The 20,437-nt window shown below is 46.0% G+C and overlaps 1 protein-coding gene across 3 annotated transcripts in view; it reads right to left on the bottom strand.

Moving 5' to 3' along the window:
• NUP214 (nucleoporin 214) overlaps nucleotides 1-20,437 on the bottom strand; it is an 84,379-nt gene that overhangs the window by 18,647 nt on the left and 45,295 nt on the right. For all 3 annotated transcript variants that reach the window (XM_059658344.1, XM_059658345.1, XM_059658346.1), the window contains 6 exons: nucleotides 15,867-15,945; nucleotides 14,299-14,377; nucleotides 11,101-11,191; nucleotides 7,950-8,011; nucleotides 5,635-7,452; nucleotides 3,851-3,921 (listed from right to left, as the gene is read on the bottom strand). In XM_059658344.1, the coding sequence (XP_059514327.1) occupies nucleotides 3,851-3,921; nucleotides 5,635-7,452; nucleotides 7,950-8,011; nucleotides 11,101-11,191; nucleotides 14,299-14,377; nucleotides 15,867-15,945 (2,200 nt within the window). The remainder of the gene's footprint in view (nucleotides 1-3,850; nucleotides 3,922-5,634; nucleotides 7,453-7,949; nucleotides 8,012-11,100; nucleotides 11,192-14,298; nucleotides 14,378-15,866; nucleotides 15,946-20,437) is intronic.

The raw sequence follows: 20,437 nt of genomic DNA, 5'->3' as shown, positions 1-20,437 counted from the left end.
TGCAACCATCACCACTATCCATTCCTAGAAATTTTTCATCATCTCAAACAGAAATTCTATACTCCTAACAATAATTCTCCATTTATGTAGTCATTTTAAGTGATTACGTTTTAATGAACTGATCCTAAACATGTCATATAAGTCAAATCCTATACCATTTGTTCTTTTAAAAGGGGCTTATTTTAATTAGTATCACGCAGTCAAGGTCTACCACATGTAATATGAATCAGGCCTGCATTCCTTTTGGAGGTTGAGTAATATTCCATTGTCTATGTATCATCTTATTGTTTATCCAGTCATCTGTTGATGGACACTTGGGTGGTTTTTGCCTTCTGGCCATTGCGGGGTCCCTGCCCTCAGTGCCTCTGGGTACCAACAGTATGTGCTCTCGAGTCCGGCTTCTGCACCCACTTTGTTTCGTACAGGAGCGCTACTTTGCTGGGAGCCGGTCCATCCTTGCTGTTTCAAGGGACCTGGCATATATGGCATACGGTTCTTAATATATTTGCTCACCTTCTTGGCGCTGTGTTTTAACCAAGGTCACCTCTCCGAGAAAGGTTGAATCCCCAGGTAGGGATTTTCCCCTGAAGTTAGGGAGGGAATAAAACCCCTCAACTAAGTGCCAGGCGGGTAATTAATCACTTCAACTACGAACAATCATGCTTAAACTACATAATCTTTTCTCCCTGGAATGGAGATAAGAAACGCCCTAACCTTTGTAATAGAGATTGATAGGATTGAATCAACTGGTATAAATACAGTTGTAACAAGACAGAAAGACTCAGAACTTAGAACACAGAATTCAGAAGACAGAACCTACACGGAGCCTGGAGACAGAAGAACTTCGCTGGAGAGAACATGGCAAAAGATCCTGGACTGAACCTGACTATAGAACATGGCAAGAGAACCTGACTAGAACCTGGTGACTGGACCTGGCTGGAGAACCTGCAGAACCTCTCTGGAGATCGAGACCAGAACTTGGCTGGAGATCCTGGCTAGGCTGCTGATCAACTGAACGCTGTCTCCGTGTCATTCCTTCTTCCCCAACTCCGTCTACGCCTTTGGGAACCCCTGGACCTGCTGGGGTTGTCTTTACTGCTCTCCAGCCTTCACAGTATGAACACACCACAGTGACTCTACCCATTCTCCAGCAAGAAGCATGGGGGCTGTTTCCTATGTGTAGCATTTATGAATACACTATGAACATTCTAACCACATGCTCTGAACAAAGGCACTCATTCCCATCGGCTCCACACCTAGAAGTGGATTTGCTGGTCCAACAGGGATTTTGTGTATCTAATCTTGATACTACCAGGCGGTTTTCAAAGGGTAATTTACCCCATGTTAGCAACATGTGGGTGCTCCTGGTCATTCTCCGTCTTCACCAACACTGGGTATTGTCAGCCCTGTCCATTTTAGCCATGTTGGTGGCGGTATAGTTGTCTTTTCTTTTTGATTTGTACTGTTTATATGTTCTGAATACAATTATTCTTTTGGTCCTATATGCTACAATTTTCCTGGTTCATGGCTTGTTTTATACTAAAATTAAGAAAGTTGTCATTTTAATGAGGTCAGATTTTCCTTCTGCCTAATTTTCTTTAGAATTTCCTTGAAGCCTTCCAGGCATAGATTCTCTCAGTATCTGTCTGAAAAAATGCTTTGATTCCATGACATCCTATAAAGATATTTTTTGCTAGGTAGACTGTCTCTGGCTTTGTCACAGCCGAGAAGTGAGCTGTCAGTCCAACTCCTTTGAAAGTAACCTGTCTTTTTGTCTCTGAGTATTTTTAACATTTCTGTAATTCTGCAGCTTAACTATGATAGATCTTGGAATCAATTTTCTTTTATACATTCTGGTTGGCATTTGTCTGACTTCTGAATCCGTGGCTTGCTGTTTTCAAATTTCTGTCTTTTTCTCTTCTAATATCACCATGTATTTTTTTCCTCTTCCTTCAGATTAAATGTATTTTGGATTTCCTCTTTTAGGATTTTTACTTTCTTTTGCATCTTCCATTTTTCTTTGTTCTCCATGAAGCAGACCAGATAACTTAATCTGACCTACCTTCTAGTTCAAGGGTCAGTCAGCTATAGTCCCAGGCCAAATCCAATCTGCTGTGTTTTTGTAAATGAAGCTTTACGGAAACATATTATGCCCTCGAAGTCTAAATGTTTACTACCTGGTGCTTCACAGAAGTTTGCTGACCCCTGGTCTAGTATATGGCTGTTCTCTTCACCTGGGTCTATTCTGTTGGTATTAAATTTTACTTGTTATATATTTTTCTGTAAGTTCTATTTGGTTCTTTTTCAAAGCTGCTATGACACTTCTTGCAATTTCCTATTCTTTATTGGTACTTTCAAGTTTGTCTTGCATTTCTTTTAAACGTGTAAAACACAGCTGTTTTACAGTCTAGGAAGTCTTTGCAAATGTATGTCCGACGTTTATTCTTGATCATAATTCCTTGCTTCCCTTTATGACTAATTTAGGCATGGAAATCAGTGTCCTTAGAAGTTATTTGATAGGAGGAGAATATAACTAATAATAGTGTGACAAGTTTATGTGGTAACAGATGGTTTCTAGACTCAGTGTGGTAAGCACATTGTAAGATAGACAAACGCTGAATCACTATGTTGTAACTGTACCTGAAACTAATATAATTCTGTATGCTAACTGTGCTTTAATAAATTTAATGATTTGAGGCTGAGAGTAAAGTTACTTTTCTTCAGTGTCTGCTGCTCTGCCAGGCACCTGCAGACACCACCCTCCCAGGACCACGCCAGGCCACCCGCATGCTGAGGCCTTTCACTTTGTGCAGAGCTTGGTTAGTGATTTCTGCTCCTGTACCCTTCCCAGTTATTAAAATAGGAAATTCAAATTATAGTAGTAAATGCTCTCAGGGCAAAACTGGGTTCTGTGCTCCACTCACTTCCAGAGGTGCCCTTTTTCTTTTAACGTGGCAAAACACCCTGTCAGCTTATCAGTGCTTTAAAAACTGTGGTTTCACCCAGTATTTTAGCTGTTTTCCGTGGGAGCGTGATTTGAATGCTCTAACCGCCATCACCGGAAACCGGAGCTTAGAGGTTTCACCTCTCTCTGCCAAGGATCCCTGACTGGAGCAAGGGCTCCGTCTTCAAAGGAAGACGACGACACAGAAAATCTCTTACTGAAGATGTACAAAACAAAGAATGTGCGTACCACTTGATGAACTAGGGATAATACAACCCCCTTCAGAAAGTCACAGTCATTTCCAATCGGTCCGAGGGCCTTTCCTCAGAAGGCCTCCTGAAGCGGGTGCAGCAGCCTCGCTGGGTCCTCAGTGTCCTCACCTGTCACGTGAGGACAGTAACAGCATGTGCCTTCGGAAGTACTAATGACCACAGGAGTCACTTGTATAAAGCCCAGCACAGATAGCCACTAGCTGTACAAACTGAACTAGCTCAGGTCACCAAAAGGAGCATGTTTTCCTTCTTTTTGTTTAAGTAACCATTTGAAAAGGTAACAACTGTTCTTAGGTCAATGACCTTAAAAAATACACACAAAAAAACCAAAAATCAGGGCCAAGGAGTGAGTTTAATCCATGGCCCTCGTTTGCCAACCCCTGGCCTAACAGAGCAGGTGGAAGACGGATGGAAATCAGGCAATGTGCTTTCAAAGAAGGATGAAAACTGTGGTGATTCTCTTGAATCAGAGGCTGAGACTTCTGTGTCCCTAAATGAGCTAAGAAGGCGGGGCTTGAGAAGCACTCAGGCTGCTTCCTGGGTTAGGTGGGCAACACAGACCGACTACAGTACATGCAGGGACGAGGACGGGGTGGGTGTAGTTGACATGAAAGGAGAGAACATGCATATTTACCTGGCCAAACACTGTCCCACTAGTATTGGCTGCTTGACCAAACAAAGAACCAGCATTACTGGACCCAAAACCTGTAAAAGAAAAAGAAAAAAAAAGTTTAAATTGGAAGTCTTTTACATCAAAGTGGTGTTTTGTTTTGTTTTTTAGAATGGCTTTTAGGTATGCTAAGATAACCAACAATAAATCAACCCATGAATAAAATCTGGCTTCCTATCTAGGAAATGAAGAAACTGATTTGTAGATAAGGATCTTTTTGCTTTGCTAACACTTTACAATAGTATAAATTCCAAAGTCCCAAGGGCTGAACCCTCCCTTCTACTGAACCCCAGCGGGTAGGCACCAAGAAGGTACCCTCAGAGCAGCTGTTCCCTAGACTTCACTGCCAACAAGTGTTCCCAATGGCTGAACGTCATGAACATTTCTGCTCCCTGGTTTCCTCCAACCTCAAAGACCAGATTCATCCCGGGCAGTTTATCTTTCTTCGGAGTGGCACAGCATGGCTGGGGGCTGGGTTGAGCAAGGCCTGGGAAGACCAGGCAACGCTGTATGTTATCACAAGCACCCTATAAGGAGTAGAGTACAGGAGTTCCATTCTCATTTCTGTCCTTGGTCGAGGTGGGGAGCTCAGGCAGTCTCCCTTCCTGCCCGGGGTGGAGGGACTGCGCAGGGACCAATCCGTAGCTACTGTGTGAAAGAAGATTTCTTCAGAGGTTTGTGATCATGATGAGGTAGTTTGATCATAGTGTGTATGAGGGACTCTCAAGTGTTGACGGAACAAAGGATGCGCCAGAGATAGTGTTAAACACCGACTCCCTCTGAGACTCACAGGGCCTCTTCCCTGCCCACCTCTAGGCCACATTATCACATTTCCCATCACTCCCATAGGCCACCTGGCCTCTTCACAGGCCATCAGGTGGGTTTTAAAACTGTCTTTCACACTGTGTCCTTGTAGCCAAATGTAGTGGGAGATCAACAGACATTTGTTGAAGAAAGACAAGAAAAGATTTCCTTTCTAAAAAACTAGGAACCATTTTCAAATCAATTATCACAAAGGAATGAGTTAGCAGTTCCTGCCCACCAAGAAATCAACAATCCTTGTTCCCCCCCAGAGCCTGCTCCAGGAAGAACTGCCTTTCATAAGATAACTATCAGAAGCTTAGGAAAAGATTTTCAAATTGGTCTGCCTATTACTAACTTTTAGAAGTAAAAGGAGCTGCTAAAATTAGATAAGCAATAGGGAGGATTATGTTTTACTTTTAAATATTTTAAGATTCGGGTTTTTAAAAAAAATTACAACTTTGAAAACAGAAAAGACCAAACTTCAAATGTCGGTATCTGCCCTCTGGCGGGAAGACTGAGTGGAGGAAGCAGACGGCTGGCAGGGTGTGGCCTGGGAGGAGTGCAGTGCTGGTCTGCAAGCACTCACTGCAGGGATCAGTCTGCCTACCGCCTGACAGTTTGGGCATAATAACCTCCAAAGTGCCTTCTGACTTAAAAATTTCCTATTTCTGAGTCACTCATTACTTGCTGACCTTAAGCTTTTTTTTTTTTACCCATGAAATTGGCACCCTGGTGGCTAGGATAGGAGAGAACTTGCTGAGAAGCAGAACTGGACCGACAGTGATCGGGCCAAAGGCGTTCCCTAGACAACAGCACCCTCACTCCCTTCTGGACTTCAGTTTTTTTTTGGTTTTCCCTTTAATTACAAAGGTAGTACTGGTTTGTTGCAAATGTTTCAAATACTACAGAGGAGAATAAGATAAAAATCTTCCATAAATTCTTACCTGACGCTTGACAAAAGCTAAACCCAGAGGATGCTGCTGTTGTGGTCGTGGCCGAGGTGCTACCAAACACAGAGCTTCCTTGTCCAAAGCCTGGGCTCTGCCCAAACGCAGGCGGGGTGCTCTGGCCGAACACCCCCGCGCCGGTGTTGGCAGAAGACTGGCCGAAAGAGAAAGAGAGGGAGCTACTGGCGCTCGAAGAGGCACCAAAGACGTTCCCGCTGGTGGACGTGGAAGGGGAGGACGCGGACTGCCCAAAGGCGGACCCGGAGCTGAAGCCAGGCTGGCTGAAGGAGAAGCTGCTGGCGGGGCTGCTTGTCGACTGCCCGAAGGCCGGGGCCTGCCCGAAGGCCGTCTGCCCGAAGACCCCTGTGGCCGAGGTGCCAAAAGCTGGGCTGCCGAACCCCGAGCTGCTGGCCGGCGGCGTGGCGGTGGCTGTGCTGGCTGTGCTGGCCGTCTGCTGCCCAAATAGGCTCGGTGCGGTGCTGGCTGCCGCCTGCCCAAACACAGGGGTGGCCGAGGGGGTGGAGGCCGTGCTGCCGGTGAGCTGGCTGAAAGCGGAGCTAGAACTGGCAGCAGGTGGCTGAGTGAAGACAGAGGAACCAGAAGTGACAGTGCCAAACGCCACGGAGTCCACAGCGGGGCTTGGAGCAGCGCTGGAAGCAGCACTGGCGGTGGGGGGGGGGCTTGGTGCTTCTGCGGTCACAGGGCCTGCACTCGGGGTTGGAGCTGCGGTGACAGCCGGCTGCCCAGGCACTGAAAGGGAGGGAGAAGCTGGTTCCGTCTTGACGTCAGGGACCCCGGTGGCTGCTGCCGCAGCCTCTGCAGAAGGCGCTGGGAGACTGGAACTCGGTGCGGTGGGGTCCAGGCTGCTGCCTGTGGGCGGGGCAGGAACAGGCTCCTTCTTCACGGGGTCGGGAGTTTGCAGAGGAGCCTGGGGAAGCGGTGCTGACTGCTGTGGCCCCAGAAGCGAGGCTGCTGATGCTGAGGCCTCACTGGTGCCTAGCTTCTCGGACGAAGATGGGGACGTCACCTCCTCTGTGCTTTTAGCAGAAGACACAGGTGGGGTGGGAGCAGATGCTGAACTGAGGAGGCCACTGAACGACAAGGCGGAGAATGATGTGGGAAGGGGAGTGGCAGTAGTGGCCGGTGGTGGGGCAGATGGGGGCGCTGTCCCACTCGTGGGCTGACTTCCAAATGAAAAACCAGTCTTGCTGCCACTCAGAGATAACCCGCCAAAACCGACGACCCCCGAGGCGCCTGCGCTGGTGAGGGGCAGACTGCCGAAGACACCAGCGGAGGCACTGCTGGTGCTGGTGCTGGCTGCTGGTGCCACCGTGGTGGCAGTCACAGAGGAGGTCAAGGGAGGCTCCGCAGGCTTCCCCAGCGCAGCAGGGCCACCAAAGTTAAACCCCGAGGAGATGAGGGAAGTCTTGGCTGGTTGTGCGCTACTCAGGCTGGTGGAGGGAGCCTTGTTGGCTGGCTTTGTGGAGTCATCTGCTTGGCCGACCCGCAGTCCTGAAAAACTCCCCAGAGTCTCGCCCGCCAGAGAAGGTGGAAAGAGGAGCTCCCCTGCCTTAGATGGCGCCGCTTCCAACTTGCTGGGAGGGGTGGAGAGAGCGATTCCAGGAGGGGCCGCAGGCCTGCTGCCCGGGGGAGCTGGCTCTCCTGCGGGAGCACCGGCGGCTCCGGTGGTGGTGGGCGCTGCTGTCGCTGCGGAGGGAGATGTGCTTTCGGGGACGGCCTCAGAGAAAGGTTTGCCTCCCCCACCAAACGGGAATGTGTCCGGCTGGCTGGACTCTTTAGCCGGGGGTGTTGCCCCTAGTAAGACAAAGAAATTAGGAGATGAGTTGGATTTAGCAGAATCTGACCTGGTGCATCTCCGCTGACTATTTCTAAGCCAGCCTCTCTCCCCCCTCGATGCAGTCAGGAACGGCTGGTCCCAACAGCAGCCTCGAGTGGGGAGGACAGAACGATCCCTCCGTCTGAGCCATCTCACTGGGGTGAAAAGCACAACTATTCTTTTCATGACCATGAAATCACCACAAATACACCATATCTAGAATGCAAGAAGTTAACACATGCTCCCACAAGAGACATAAAAAGGCGTCTCCCCTTACTGTCCCACGTGTGCTTCCCTCGGGAACATCCCTGGCAGAGCTCGCTAAGGACCAGCCGGCTCTAAGGGAGAACACCACCACACGCACTGCAAATGCTCTAGGCAGGACTCGGCAGCAAGTAAAAGGCCAGCACATCTGTCGGAACCCTGCCCGCGCCCAGGGGAACACCAAGGTCATGCTGAGCAGCAGAGACGGTACCTTGTGTGGCAGCGAAGGTGGAAGACGGTGTTGGTGTGATTATCCCAAAATTAAAGCCGGTCCTGGGAGTGGGAGAAGAGAGGTTACCAAGGAACCGCCCCAAGGCACACCCCCTCAGCCTGACACTGTGTGATGCACTCGCACAATCTCTCTCCAGGAACTTACAATCTCGCCGATACACAACAGAGGAAAAGCACGTATCTGCGGAGCAGTAAAGCCACCCCAAGACCTAAGCTGGGGAGGCAATCGGTGGAGGAGGCAGAGGGAGCAGCAGCTGGGAGGGCCTGGAGGGACGGCTGGGCTTCCCCAGGCAGAGGTTCGGGTGGGGACCTAGCTCAAGGAAGAGCATGGAGTGGAAACGCATAGGAACATGGATGGGGAACGGTGGCGAGAGCAGTGGGCCACCGGGTGAAGGAGACAAGACAGGCTGGTTAGAGACAACCTCTCAAAACCCACCCCAGTATCAGAGCGTGTCAGGACAGCGCCACGCTACTCGGGGACACAACGGGGCGCCTGACATAGAAGCCACTGTCTCTGCGGTTCTGACACAACCCTTGGACCTGGGCGGGGAAAACTTGGTTCAGAAACTTTTCTGACTCTTTCATGTCCTCTCTCTTTCTGTACTTCTCCTTTACACTGTGAGCAAAGACACCATAGCCAAAGAAAAGTCAGTCCAAGAGTGAGCGAGAATAGACTATTCATTGTGATAAAAGCTCAAACAGCAAATTTAAATCAGTCTAGTTTTAAAATATAAGGGACCTCCTGGCCAGTGTGGCTCAGTGGTTGAGCACTGACCCATGAACCAGGAGGTCACAGTTTTTCCAGGTCAGCACACTTGCTTGGGTTGCGGGCTCAATCCCCAATGTGGGGTGTGCAGGAGGCAGCCGATCACTGATTCTCTCTCATCGGTGATGTTTCTATCTCTCTCCCTCTCTGAAAGCAATAAAAATATATTAAAAAAATATTAAAATATAAAGGATCAAGCACATCAAATGTAATAAGCAATGTAAGAATTTAGATTTTTTTTAACCCATCATGGCCTTTGTCTAATGGACAAAGACCATCTAAAATGTTGTGTTAAACATTGTATCATATTTAAGAAAAACACTTTTTCTCTGTCTCAAACTTGGTGAATAAATCTTATATAAACAGATAAGCCACTGACCCAATGACCCAACCTTTTCAGCTTATTTTAAAAATGGGAAGAAGAGCGTCAGTTCACGAGGTAAAGGTGAATAATTAGCGTTTAAAAGATGCACTAGCTTCTGGCACCAACCTACTTGGTAAAATCTGCTCCCAACTACCACTGGGAAGTACAGACAGGATGCACCACGAAGAGAAAGTAATAATGGCAGTTTTCACCTCAGCCACACGGTTCCCCACCTCCGTGGGGAGAGGATGCTTGGCAGCTTTCAGGGCTTCAGTGTGAGCACCCTCCCCCAGGTGAAGTCCTTGCTGCCTCTCAGAAGTTTAGCACGTTGATCAGTAAGGCCAATCCCAAATTTAATCCCCAAATGGTGTCAGAATGAAAACAGCTCAGTGTGATAGATAGGCCAGTGGTCGGCAAACTCATTAGTCAATAGAGCCAAATATTCACAGTACAACGATTGAAATTTCTTTTGAGAGCCAAATTTTTTAAACTTAAACTATATAGGTAGGTACACTGTTATTAACTAGAGGCCTGGTGCACAAAAATTTGTGCACTCGGGGGTAGGGGGGGTCCCTCAGCCCGGCCTGTGCCCTCTCACAGTCTGGGACCCCTTGGGGGTGACCACTTGCTGGCTTAGGCCTGCTCCCTGGGGGATTGGGCCTAAGATGGCAATCAGACATCCCTCTGGCAGCCCGGCAGCCCTCGGGGGATGTCCATTTGCCAGTGGGAAGCAGACCTAAGCTGCAGTCAGACATCCTTAGTGGTGCTGAGGAGGCGGGAGAGGCTCCCACCACCACCGCTGTACTGGCAGCCATCAGCGTGGCTTGTGGCTGAGCAGAGCTGCCCCCTGCGAGAGCGCACTGACTACCAAAGGGCAGCTCCTGCATTGAGTGTCTGCCCCCTGGTTGTCAGTGTGTGTCATAGTGACCAGTCATTCCCAGTCTTTCTGCTGTTAGGGTCAGTTTGCATATTACCCTTTTACTATATAGGATAGAGGCCTGGTGCATAGGCGGGGGCCAGCTGGTTTGCCCTGAAGGGTGTCCCGGATCAGGGTGGGGGTCCTGCTTGGGTGCCTGGCCAGCCTGGATGAGGGGATGATGGCTGTTTGCAGCTGGTCACACACCCTTCAGGGTGGGGGTCCCCACTGGGGTACCCGGCCAGTCTGGGTGAGGGGCTGAGGGCCGTTTTCAGGTGACTGAAACTCCCAACCTCTCTTTTTTTCTTTTTCTTTTTTTATTCTGGGATTTATTTACCTTCTATGGCTGTCACTGGAACTGAGAGCCGGCTTTATCTCTGAGCTCGGCTCGAGCTCTGAGACCTCGGCTGCTGAAAGCAGGTACCTGGGTTTGTTTGGCTTCTATAATTGAAACACTGTTGCAGCTCCAGCTCTGAGGCCCAACTGGCTGAAAGCAGGTTTCTGGGGTTTGTTTAGCTTCTATAATTGCAACATTGTTTCTTAGAGTGCAGCTCAGAGGCCAGCAGCAGCAGGCGGGGAACCTTGGCTTCTTCCATCATTGGAGCAAGCAAGCCTCCTGTTTGCTTCAGCTGCCTGGCTGCCGGCCGCCATCTTGGTTGGCAGTTAATTTGCATATCGCCCTGATTAGCCAATGGGAAGTGTGTCGGAGGTACGGTTAACTACCATGTTTGTCTATTATTAGATAGGATTAGGGTACTCCTAAGGCTTAGGAAGGGCCACACTCAAGGGGCCAAAGAGCCACATGTGGCTCATGAGCTGCAGTTTGCCGACCACAGGACTAGGCCAACCATGGAATTTGGCACAGACCCAAATAAAATGAGGCTCATCATGTAATAACACATGTACAGACTCGAATCGAAAAGGGGAAATAGATTCCTATCAGGACACCAAGCTAATATCATCAGCTGTATTACTGCAGTGATAAGAGTCTGGGCTCATGGACACTGATAAGCATCTTACTGTTGTAAGATTTGGGGAAGCTATCTAGTAAGTGACTTCCCACAAGATGTAAGTTTATTACTGACCCTGATGAAGAAAATGAGAAAGGCTTGCTGAACTGCCCAACAGAAGATGGGGTAGAAGTCACAGCGGTTTCTATCTTGGTTGCCCCTGGCCCTGAAATCAGGAAAAAAAAGTAAGAACATTACAAAAGCCAGTTAGAAACATGGTTCCAGTTTGTAATTCTTGCAGCACCGGCTGTGTGGTGCACACAGAGCGGGCCCCAGGCCTGCAGGCCCAACATGCACCCCATACAACCAAGGGGGCCCCTGGGCCTAAGTCACACTCAAGGTCTCAGACCTTGCCCTTTGGTTCTGTCAACATTAATTCCAAACCAAGACCGCCACAATCTCCTTCCTAGGAAAGAGATCACAATAATTCTAGTGCAGTTAAAATGTAAAGCTTTAAAAGGAGCTTGATAATTACTGAAAAGTAATGTATACCAAAGGGAAGAAATCCAAAGGAAATGGGTTAGCGTAACTAAATGTCTCTGAGGAGTGACTTCATGTTACTTGTTTTCTCCCTCCATTTCTGTATTTTCCATTGTAGTATTTTTGCATTTAACAAATCATAGCTTCCTTTTTTTTAAATTATGGAGGTAATAAGATGGCTGTAATACAGGGAAGTGCAGGAAGTTAATGCAATCCGTCACCCTCCCCACATTCACTCTCACTGCAACTACTTGTTAACAGTTGGGGTATTATCTTCAGTCTTTCCCAATTACTCTACTTTCAAAGGGGGAAGGGAAGGAGAAAACCACATTTTAAAAAACCCAAACCAAACCAAACAATAAAAAATGTAATACTTTCTAAGTGAGTATGGGGTAACTATCAGCGAAATGATTTTTTATCAATATAAAACAATGTGCTGTGGATACGGACACTCAATGTAGCGCTGCTTATCATCAGAAACCTCAGGAAGAACCTAACTCCCAGCAGAGCTGGTGATCATGCAGGAGGGAGAGCTGCGGCAGCTCTGCAAACACAACCAGGATGCTTACTGTGCGGGGGAGGGGCGTGAAGGGGGAGAAACAGCCACCAATGACTATAGACAAGGTAGGCCTAATTTTGTTTAAAAAACCAACAATGAAGTAACCTCAGGAGATACATATCAAATCATTGAGGGTTATCATCTCTGGAATGTGGAACTGAGCAGGCAGCTCTCACTTGCCACACTATCTATCTCCAATAGACTAGACTCTAGTAGATCTGAAATAGTTTTATAATCAGAAAAACAATAGCCAGCACCGGTTTGGCTCAGTGGATAGAGCGTCGGCCTGTGGACTGAGGGGTCCCAGGTTCGATTCCGGTCAAGGGCATGTGCCTTGGTTGCGGGCACATCCCCAGTGGGGGGCGTGCAGGAGGCAGCTAATCGATGTTTCTCTCTCATCGATGTTTCTAACTCTCTATCCCTGTCCCTTCCTCTCTGTAAGAAATCAATAAAATATATTTAAAAAAAAAAAAAAGAAAAACAATAAAGGTATCTCCATTTATTAATTAATATTAGAGGCCCGGTGCACGAAATTTGTGCACTTGGTGGGGGCACGGGGTTGGGGGGGGGGGAGGGTGTCCCTCAGCCCGGCCTGCGCCATCTCGCAGTCTGGGAGCCCTCGGGGGATATCCGACTGAAAGCCAGCAGTTGGACATCCTTAGTGCTGCCACAGAGTCAGGAGAGGCTCCCGCCATCGCTGCTGTGCTTGCCAGCTGTGAGCCCAGCTTTTGGCTGAGTGGCGCTCCCTGTGTTGAGCATCTGTCTCCTGGTGGTCAGTGCACGTCATAGCGACCAGTTGTTCTGCCATTTGGTTGATTTGCATATTAGCCTTTTACTATATAGGAAGAGAACTATTCTACTGAGGTTTCAGATATGCTTTTTTTTTAAAGGAAATTTTTGGCAAATTCTTAAATAGTAGTTCTTAGGGAACGCCCCCTCTCCCAAAGTCCTATTCTTTTGATTATCCAGCAAGTGGATGCAGAATCAAACACCTAGCAATGAAAGAGTATCTCACAGTCACCACTCAGTGATCCCTCTCCAAAGCCCCTTTGCGTCATGCTGTGTAAGACTTGCACGAAGCAAGGGCCCTTAGAGTCCCTTCACTCTTCACTTGAGGAGTAAAAAAACTCTCCATGAAGTTCTTGAAAGAAGTTAGGATAAATGATCTTACAAAATATTCTTCTAAGATATTAGACAGAAATAGAAAGAAAGTTCTTAATTTGATTCAAAAGTCGTTGACAATTCTACTAAAATTCTCCTCTAACGTAAGGCTGGTCAAGAAGTGCTGCATACCTTCCTCTCGTGTGAGGCAGACTATAACAACTGTGGCCCTGCCTTAATCCACATGCTAGAATACAACTTTGGTAACACAACAATGGTTTTTCTGCTGAGTGTAAGGAACATTTAGTGAAGATAAACCCAATACCCATTTCTGCTGAGTGTAAGGAACATTTAGTGAAGATAAACCCAATACCCAACAGAAAGCATGATGACAGAGAGTGCCAGGTGGGTGTATGACTGAGGGGACTGGAAAGCAGTCTGCTGGCGTGTGAAGCTCAGCATCTCTACCAGAATCAGCCTGAAGGCCCACTGGAGCAGAAGTCACACAGGCCACAGGAAGTGGGCGACAGAGAAGCAGCCAACAAAAGGGGGCTGAGGCAGATCCCGTATTAAAGGTCAGTATACACAAAGCACACACCTGCCTCACTTGGGCAAGCAGATGCCTGGTCCAAGACCTATGGTAAAACTAATTTTAATAAATAATTATGCTTGAGTGAGTGTTGAAAGTACATGAAGTCAAAACATCTTTTAATATTGACATTACATCTACTTTCAACTCTCGCATTGTAAGAGATCATTTTACTTTTATCTAACTGGCTGTTGAACTGTCTTTGTGAACTAAGAGTGTTTTATTCCTTTTAGAAAAAACTGAGTCCAATGTTCCGATCCACTCCTCTCTGAGCTGATCATCCACAGGCAGGTGAAGACAAGGTCACAGCTCCTGTTTAGGAAAAACTTTTCCAGGAAAGTTTCGCCTGTTGCTCTCCAATTGCAGACGTGAGCAGAGCTGTGGAAGGCCCGCTAATGTCCTGGAGATCCTTCACCAGCCAAGGCCTTTCGAGTATCTCTGTACTTGGCCTCCTGTGCTGACTGCCTTTGTGATCTAGAACAGTGACCTGTGCTGGAGCAGTTCTTTCATCTTTATTTTAACTAAAACAAAAATGCAAACTGACCTGAAGCTTTATCACCAGATGACAATTGACCAGAGGCTGATGTGGGCCCAGGCAGCTTTAGGGAATTTATTAGCGATCCCTACAAGAGAACACAAGCAAAACGTATGTGTGAAACTGCTGACCATCCTTTGGAATAAAGGAACATGTAAAATGATAACATAGTTTAAATAAACAAGCATAAACCCATTTATTTAGTTTAACATTTTTTTTAGTTTCAAGGTAAGTCAATATTTTTAAGTGTCTGCCACATGTAAGATCATATCAGAGGATGGAATATTCATTCTTTTTTTTTTAAAAAATATATTTTATTGATTTTTTACAGAGAGGAAGGGAGAGAGATAGAGAGCTAGAAACATTGATGAGACATCGATCAGCTGCCTCCTGCACACCTCCCACTGGGGATGTGCCTGCAACCCAGGTACATGCCCTTAACCGGAATCGAACCTGGGACACTTCAGTCCGCAAGCCGACGCTCTATCCACTGAGCCAAACCGGTTTCGGCAGAATATTCATTCTTAAGTGATAAGAAAGCAGGGCCATGCCCGTCTATCTTGTGGCTATCTTCTCCGTGCCCAGCACAGTGCCTGGCACATAAAAGACATTGGAATATTTGGTAGACAAGTGAAAGAAGCAGTAAATGAATTAAATGAGTTCTGGTTCTCAAAAAATTTATAATGAAGTGAAAAAGCAAAACTGTTTGACTGGTATCCACCTCTAGGCAACATTTCTTTACTCTTGTTTGTTACGATTGATGCCTTGCCCTGTGTCCTCCAAGGTGAACGTGGAAACTTCCAGAAGAGGGATCAAATGCTAAACGCTTAAATGTCATTTAAGTCACAGCAGAGAAGGAACAGAGAGCCATGCCTGAGAACTCACAATCGGCAAGTTCTGGTGTTCAATCTCTAACACAACCTAATACCACCGCCTCAGAGAGATGAGTGGCAGAGCACCCAGCTTCTCAGGGAAATCTGCAGCCACAGCTTGACCTACCTTTCAGCCATCTTCCATTATTTAACTGCTGACAACATAACCTATTTTTGTAAGAGACAATGTTTACCAGGCAAAAGCCTGGAAGTAGACATAACAAACATCATAGAATAGGCGAGCTCTGAAAGCCAGCATGCAGGAGAAAGCAAGAGAACCTCTCCCGCGGACACGAATCCTGAAAGGTTTAACGAGAAAAGCATGACGGGGAGAAGTGGAAAGGCTTGGGTCCCAGCTCTGGTTCACATGAGCCTCGGCCTCTCCATTAGTGAAGCATATCTGAACCCCTCTCCTGTCTACTGCATGGTCGTTGCGTGTGTTAACTAAGGTAATGTTAAATGAAAGAAACTGCAAATCCAAATACTCCATATAAATATAAAGCATTAAACTATGACCCACGATTGCTAGATGCAGATGGGCAAGTGGCCTATGAGATCATGTTGGGTCCTAACCAGCCTGCTACACCAAGACTGGATAAACTGTGGGGCAAGGACTTATGGTTCATGTAAAACAAAGTGAGGACTCCAAACAGGATTGCCTCAGTTACCCTGCGTGGCTGTTAACAAGGAAAACCAGCGACTTACCGGCTTGGCTTGGTTATTCGCAGCCCCGGGGGTCAGCACTGGGTGAGGGGTTTTGGCTGTGGAGTGTGACACCGGAGAACTGAAAAACATAAACATAAAGGCAGCGCTCAAGGGAAAGGCATGACTGGGGAAATCACACTCACCCTTGAGGCAAACTCCAGTCAGTAAATAATATCAGTTCTTTCCTATCACAGTATAGATGTCCGGACCCTAACCAAAGTCACTGACATTTTTCAGATTGGAGAATAAACCTTTAAATGAAATATGGGTCTTTAACATAAAAGTCAAAGCAGTAAACTTAACACTTATTTTCTTCCTGCAATCCTAAAACAAGTTCTAGCTCAGGGGTCCTCAAACTTTTTAAACAGGGGGCCAGTTCACTGTCCCTCAGACCATTGGAGAGCCGGACTATAGTTTAAAAAAAAACTATGAACAAATTCCTATGCACACTGCACATATCTTATTTTGAAGTAAAAAAACAAAACGGGAACAAATACAATATTTGTATTTGCATGTGGCCCGCGGGCTGTAGTTTGAGGACCCCTGTTCTAACTAGTCAGAAGTAGGGCTTTTTCTTACCTGGAGTGTGCGCCCTCTCCACCCACCCCGCCACCACGGCCCCAGCTGCAGACGATGTGGGCAATTCCTGCTAGTTTCCAAGCCTGAGAATACGTGCGTGGGATCGGTGGATCTGCTGCCACAAGTGGCTTGAAGGAGTTACTCTAAGGCAGGGGTGGGCAAACTTTTTGACTCGAGGGCCACAATGGGTTCTTAAACTGGACCGGAGGGCCGGAACAAAAGCATGGATGGAGTGTTTGTGTGAACTAATATAAATTCAAAGTAAACATCATTACATAAAAGGGTACGGTCTTTTTTTTTTTTTTTTCAGTTTTATTCATTTCAAATGGGCCAGATCCAGCCCGCGGGCCGTAGTTTGCCCACGGCTGCTCTAAAGAGAGAGAACTCAGCTTCTCACAGAAGCACCCAAGAGCCCAGTGCTCACCAGGCTGGCACACAAGAGAGCTGACTGTGCCACTGCTCCAGGTCCAATCGCACCTTTGCTACAGGATGGAAAGTGCACCCAGTATTTGCAGGAAGAGCTCCCACCATCTTTTGCTAGCCCTGAACTCGATATGCAGAAAACTGCTATTTCAACAATTACTTAAGCGTTAACATGTGAGAAAAAAATCAGCAGTTGAATGCAATCACAGATGAAAGCTCTATTGGTGGCTCTTGGGAGCAATTTTTTAAATCAAATTATCTGTTCTCAGTCCTGAGGGACTGTGACTGGTTTGTACAGTGGTCGTAGCTATAGGATCTGGTCTGATTTTTCAGAACCCTCCCTAAAGTTAGGAGGATTAATTTCTTTTCATTCAAAAATCACCTTGGAGGCCCTGGCCGGGTAGCTCAGTTGGCAAGAGCGTCGCCCCGGTATGTCAAGGTTGAGGGTTTGATCCTCAGTCAGGGCACATACAAGAATCAATTCAAGAATGCAAAAATAAGTCAAACAACAAATCAATGTTTCTCTCTCTCTCTCTCTCTCAAATCAATAAAAATAAATAAAAATTTAACTTGGAAGAGGAAAGACAAAACAAGCCCAGGCCTCGCAGGAAAAATGAACAATCTCACAAGCACCTGTCTCTGCTGGAAGCACAGGAACCTTCCCGCACCACCTTTTCACTGACAGGGAAGAGATACAGTGGGGCCTTGACTTACGAGTTTAATTGGTTCTGAGGTTCAGAGACCGAGCTAGTTAAGGAGCTTGTTAACTCAAATTTCTCTGTCAACTCAATGCAAAAAATCAGCCGAGAGACAGCTGGTATCTCAAAAAACTCGTTAGTCAAACTCGTTAGTCGGGACACTCGTAAGTCAAGGCCCCACTGTAATGGAGTTCTTTACAATGCAACAAAACTCTCTTTGTTCTTATACTGAAGACAAAAGCGACCAATGGTGTGTCTCTGAAGAAACACATTCCTGCTCCCCTGAGCTAGTCTAACAATCAGGTACACAGCTACAGCTCCCTCACCTCTGCGAGCCTCCAGCAGAGAAGAGGAGTGTGAGTGTGGCCGCTGGGACTGAGATCCCTGAGAAGACACAGCTGGCTTGGGCAGAGAAGTGGTTTGAGCTCAGGAGAACCACAAGGGAAATGAAAATCTTCCATGCGAACGCAGAGAAAAGCAAAGAAGAAACTAGCAATAAAAAACAGAAGCAGCAAGTTCACCCAATTTTGGAACATTTTTTCCAACCTCAATTTAGTGATGGCATGATGGATATTAAATCATGCATGAAACAGACCGAGCATAATTATTGTTCTATTTGCTTGTGAAAATGCTATACATCTCGTGAGTATCCTAAGTCCCTTACACACTGGGCCATGTGACAGCCCTGCAGAGAACTGCAGTTCAGTGCAACCAGCTACATCGATCCACCATGATCCAAGAGCAAGCAGAACACCACACACCACTGACAAAAATGAACTCAAAATGGATCAAAGACTAAGTGTAAAAGCTAAAACTATAAAACTTAGAAGAAAACCTAAGCGTAAATCATTATAACTTTGGTTTAGGCAACAGTCTCTTAAATGTGATACCAAAACCCCCCCTCAAAACCCCCACACCTAATCATCAAAATTAAAAACTTACGTTTCTAGGACACCATGGAGAAAAAAACCACCCAAAGAATGGGTGAACAATGTTTGCAAACTATGTACCCAAGGGGCCTGAATCTAGACTATATAACAACTGAGAAAAGAAGCTCAGTTGGTGGGAGCACTGTCCTGGACACCAAAGGTTGCAGGTTTGATTTCTGGTCAGGGCACATACCTAGGTTGCAGGTTCAATCCCCCATCGGGGTGTGTACAGGAAGCAACCAATAAATGTTTCTCTCTCTCAAATCAAGGAAGATATATTTCCTTGAGTCTTCACTAATTAAAAAAATGTGCATAGGTGATGCTGGCTTCATAGAATGAGCTTGGAAGTGTTCCTTCCTCTTGAAGTTTTTGGAATACCAAAACCAAATAAAGACAACACAATGAAAGAGAATTACAGGCCAATATTCCTCATGAACATAGATGCCAAAATCCTCAACAAAATCCTAGCAAATCGGATCCAGCAGTACATCAGAAAGATCATACATCATGACCAAGTAGGTTTTATCCCAGGGATGCAAGGATGGTACAATATCCGCAAATCAATAAACGTAATACATCATATAAACAAATTGAAAGATAAAAACCACATAGTCATATCAATTGATGCAGAAAAAGCATTTGACAAAATCCAACACCCTTTCTTGATAAAAACTCTCAGCAAGGTAGGAATAGAAGGATCATACCTCAACATAATAAAAGCCATATATGACAAACCCACAGCCAACATCATAATCAACGGGCAAAAACTAAAACCACTTCCCCTAAGAACAGGAACAAGACAGGGATGCCCCCTCTCACCACTCCTGTTCAACACAGTACTGGAAGTGCTAGCCGTTGCGATCAGACAAGAAGAAGAAATAAAAGGCATCCAAATTGGAAAAGAAGAAGTAAAACTGTCCTTATTTGCAGATGACATGATACCACATTGTATGCGGGAAACGTATTTATACGTTTTACGTTGACTGGAGGTAGTAGAGCGCAGGACACGTATTAATACGTTTTTTATAGACTAGCGGTAGAATGCGGGTAACGTATAAATACGTAAACTAAAGTTATCGTAATTTTACTGAACGTTGCCAATTACGCAAAAAATTAGCAAAAATGGCCTGCGCCACCTGTTAGCGTGCAATAAAAACTACCCGCAAACAATGTGATACTGTACATAGAGAAACCTAAAATAAATGAATTCAGCAATGTAGCAGGATACAAAATTAATGCCAAGAAATCTATGGCATTTCTTTACACCAATAGTGAACTTACAGAAAGTGAGACTAAAAAAGCAATCCCATTTACCATCACACCAAAAAAATTAAGATACCTAGGAATAAACTTAACGAAGGAGGTAAAAGACTTATATGCGAAAAACTACAGGACACTGAAAAAAGAGATAGAGGAAGACATAAATAGATGGAAGAACATACCATGTTCATGGATTGGTAGAAGCAACATCATCAAAATGTCCATACTACCCAAAGCAATCTATAGATTCAATGCAATCCCCATTAAATTACCAACGGCATATTTCGCAGATCTAGAACAAACGTCCCAAAAATTCATCTGGAATAAAAAAAGACCTCGAATAGCTGCAGCAATCCTGAGAAAGAAGAACAAAGTAGGTGGGATCTCAATACCAGATATCAAGCTGTATTACAAAGCCACTGTTCTTAAAACAGCTTGGTACTGGCACAAGAACAGACATATAGATCAATGGAATAGAATAGAGAACCCAGAAATCGACCCAAACCACTATGCCCAATTAATATTCGACAAAGGAGGCAAGAGCATACAATGGAGTCAAGACAGTCTCTTTAATAAATGGTGTTGGGAAAATTGGACAGATACATGCAAAAAGATGAAACTAGACCAACTCACACCATACACAAAAATAAACTCAAAATGGATAAAAGACTTAAACGTAAGA

This window comes from Myotis daubentonii, chromosome 11 (assembly GCF_963259705.1).
Source record: "Myotis daubentonii chromosome 11, mMyoDau2.1, whole genome shotgun sequence".
Classification (NCBI taxonomy): domain Eukaryota; kingdom Metazoa; phylum Chordata; class Mammalia; order Chiroptera; family Vespertilionidae; genus Myotis; species Myotis daubentonii.
This window is presented reverse-complemented; position numbering and strand designations above follow the sequence as displayed.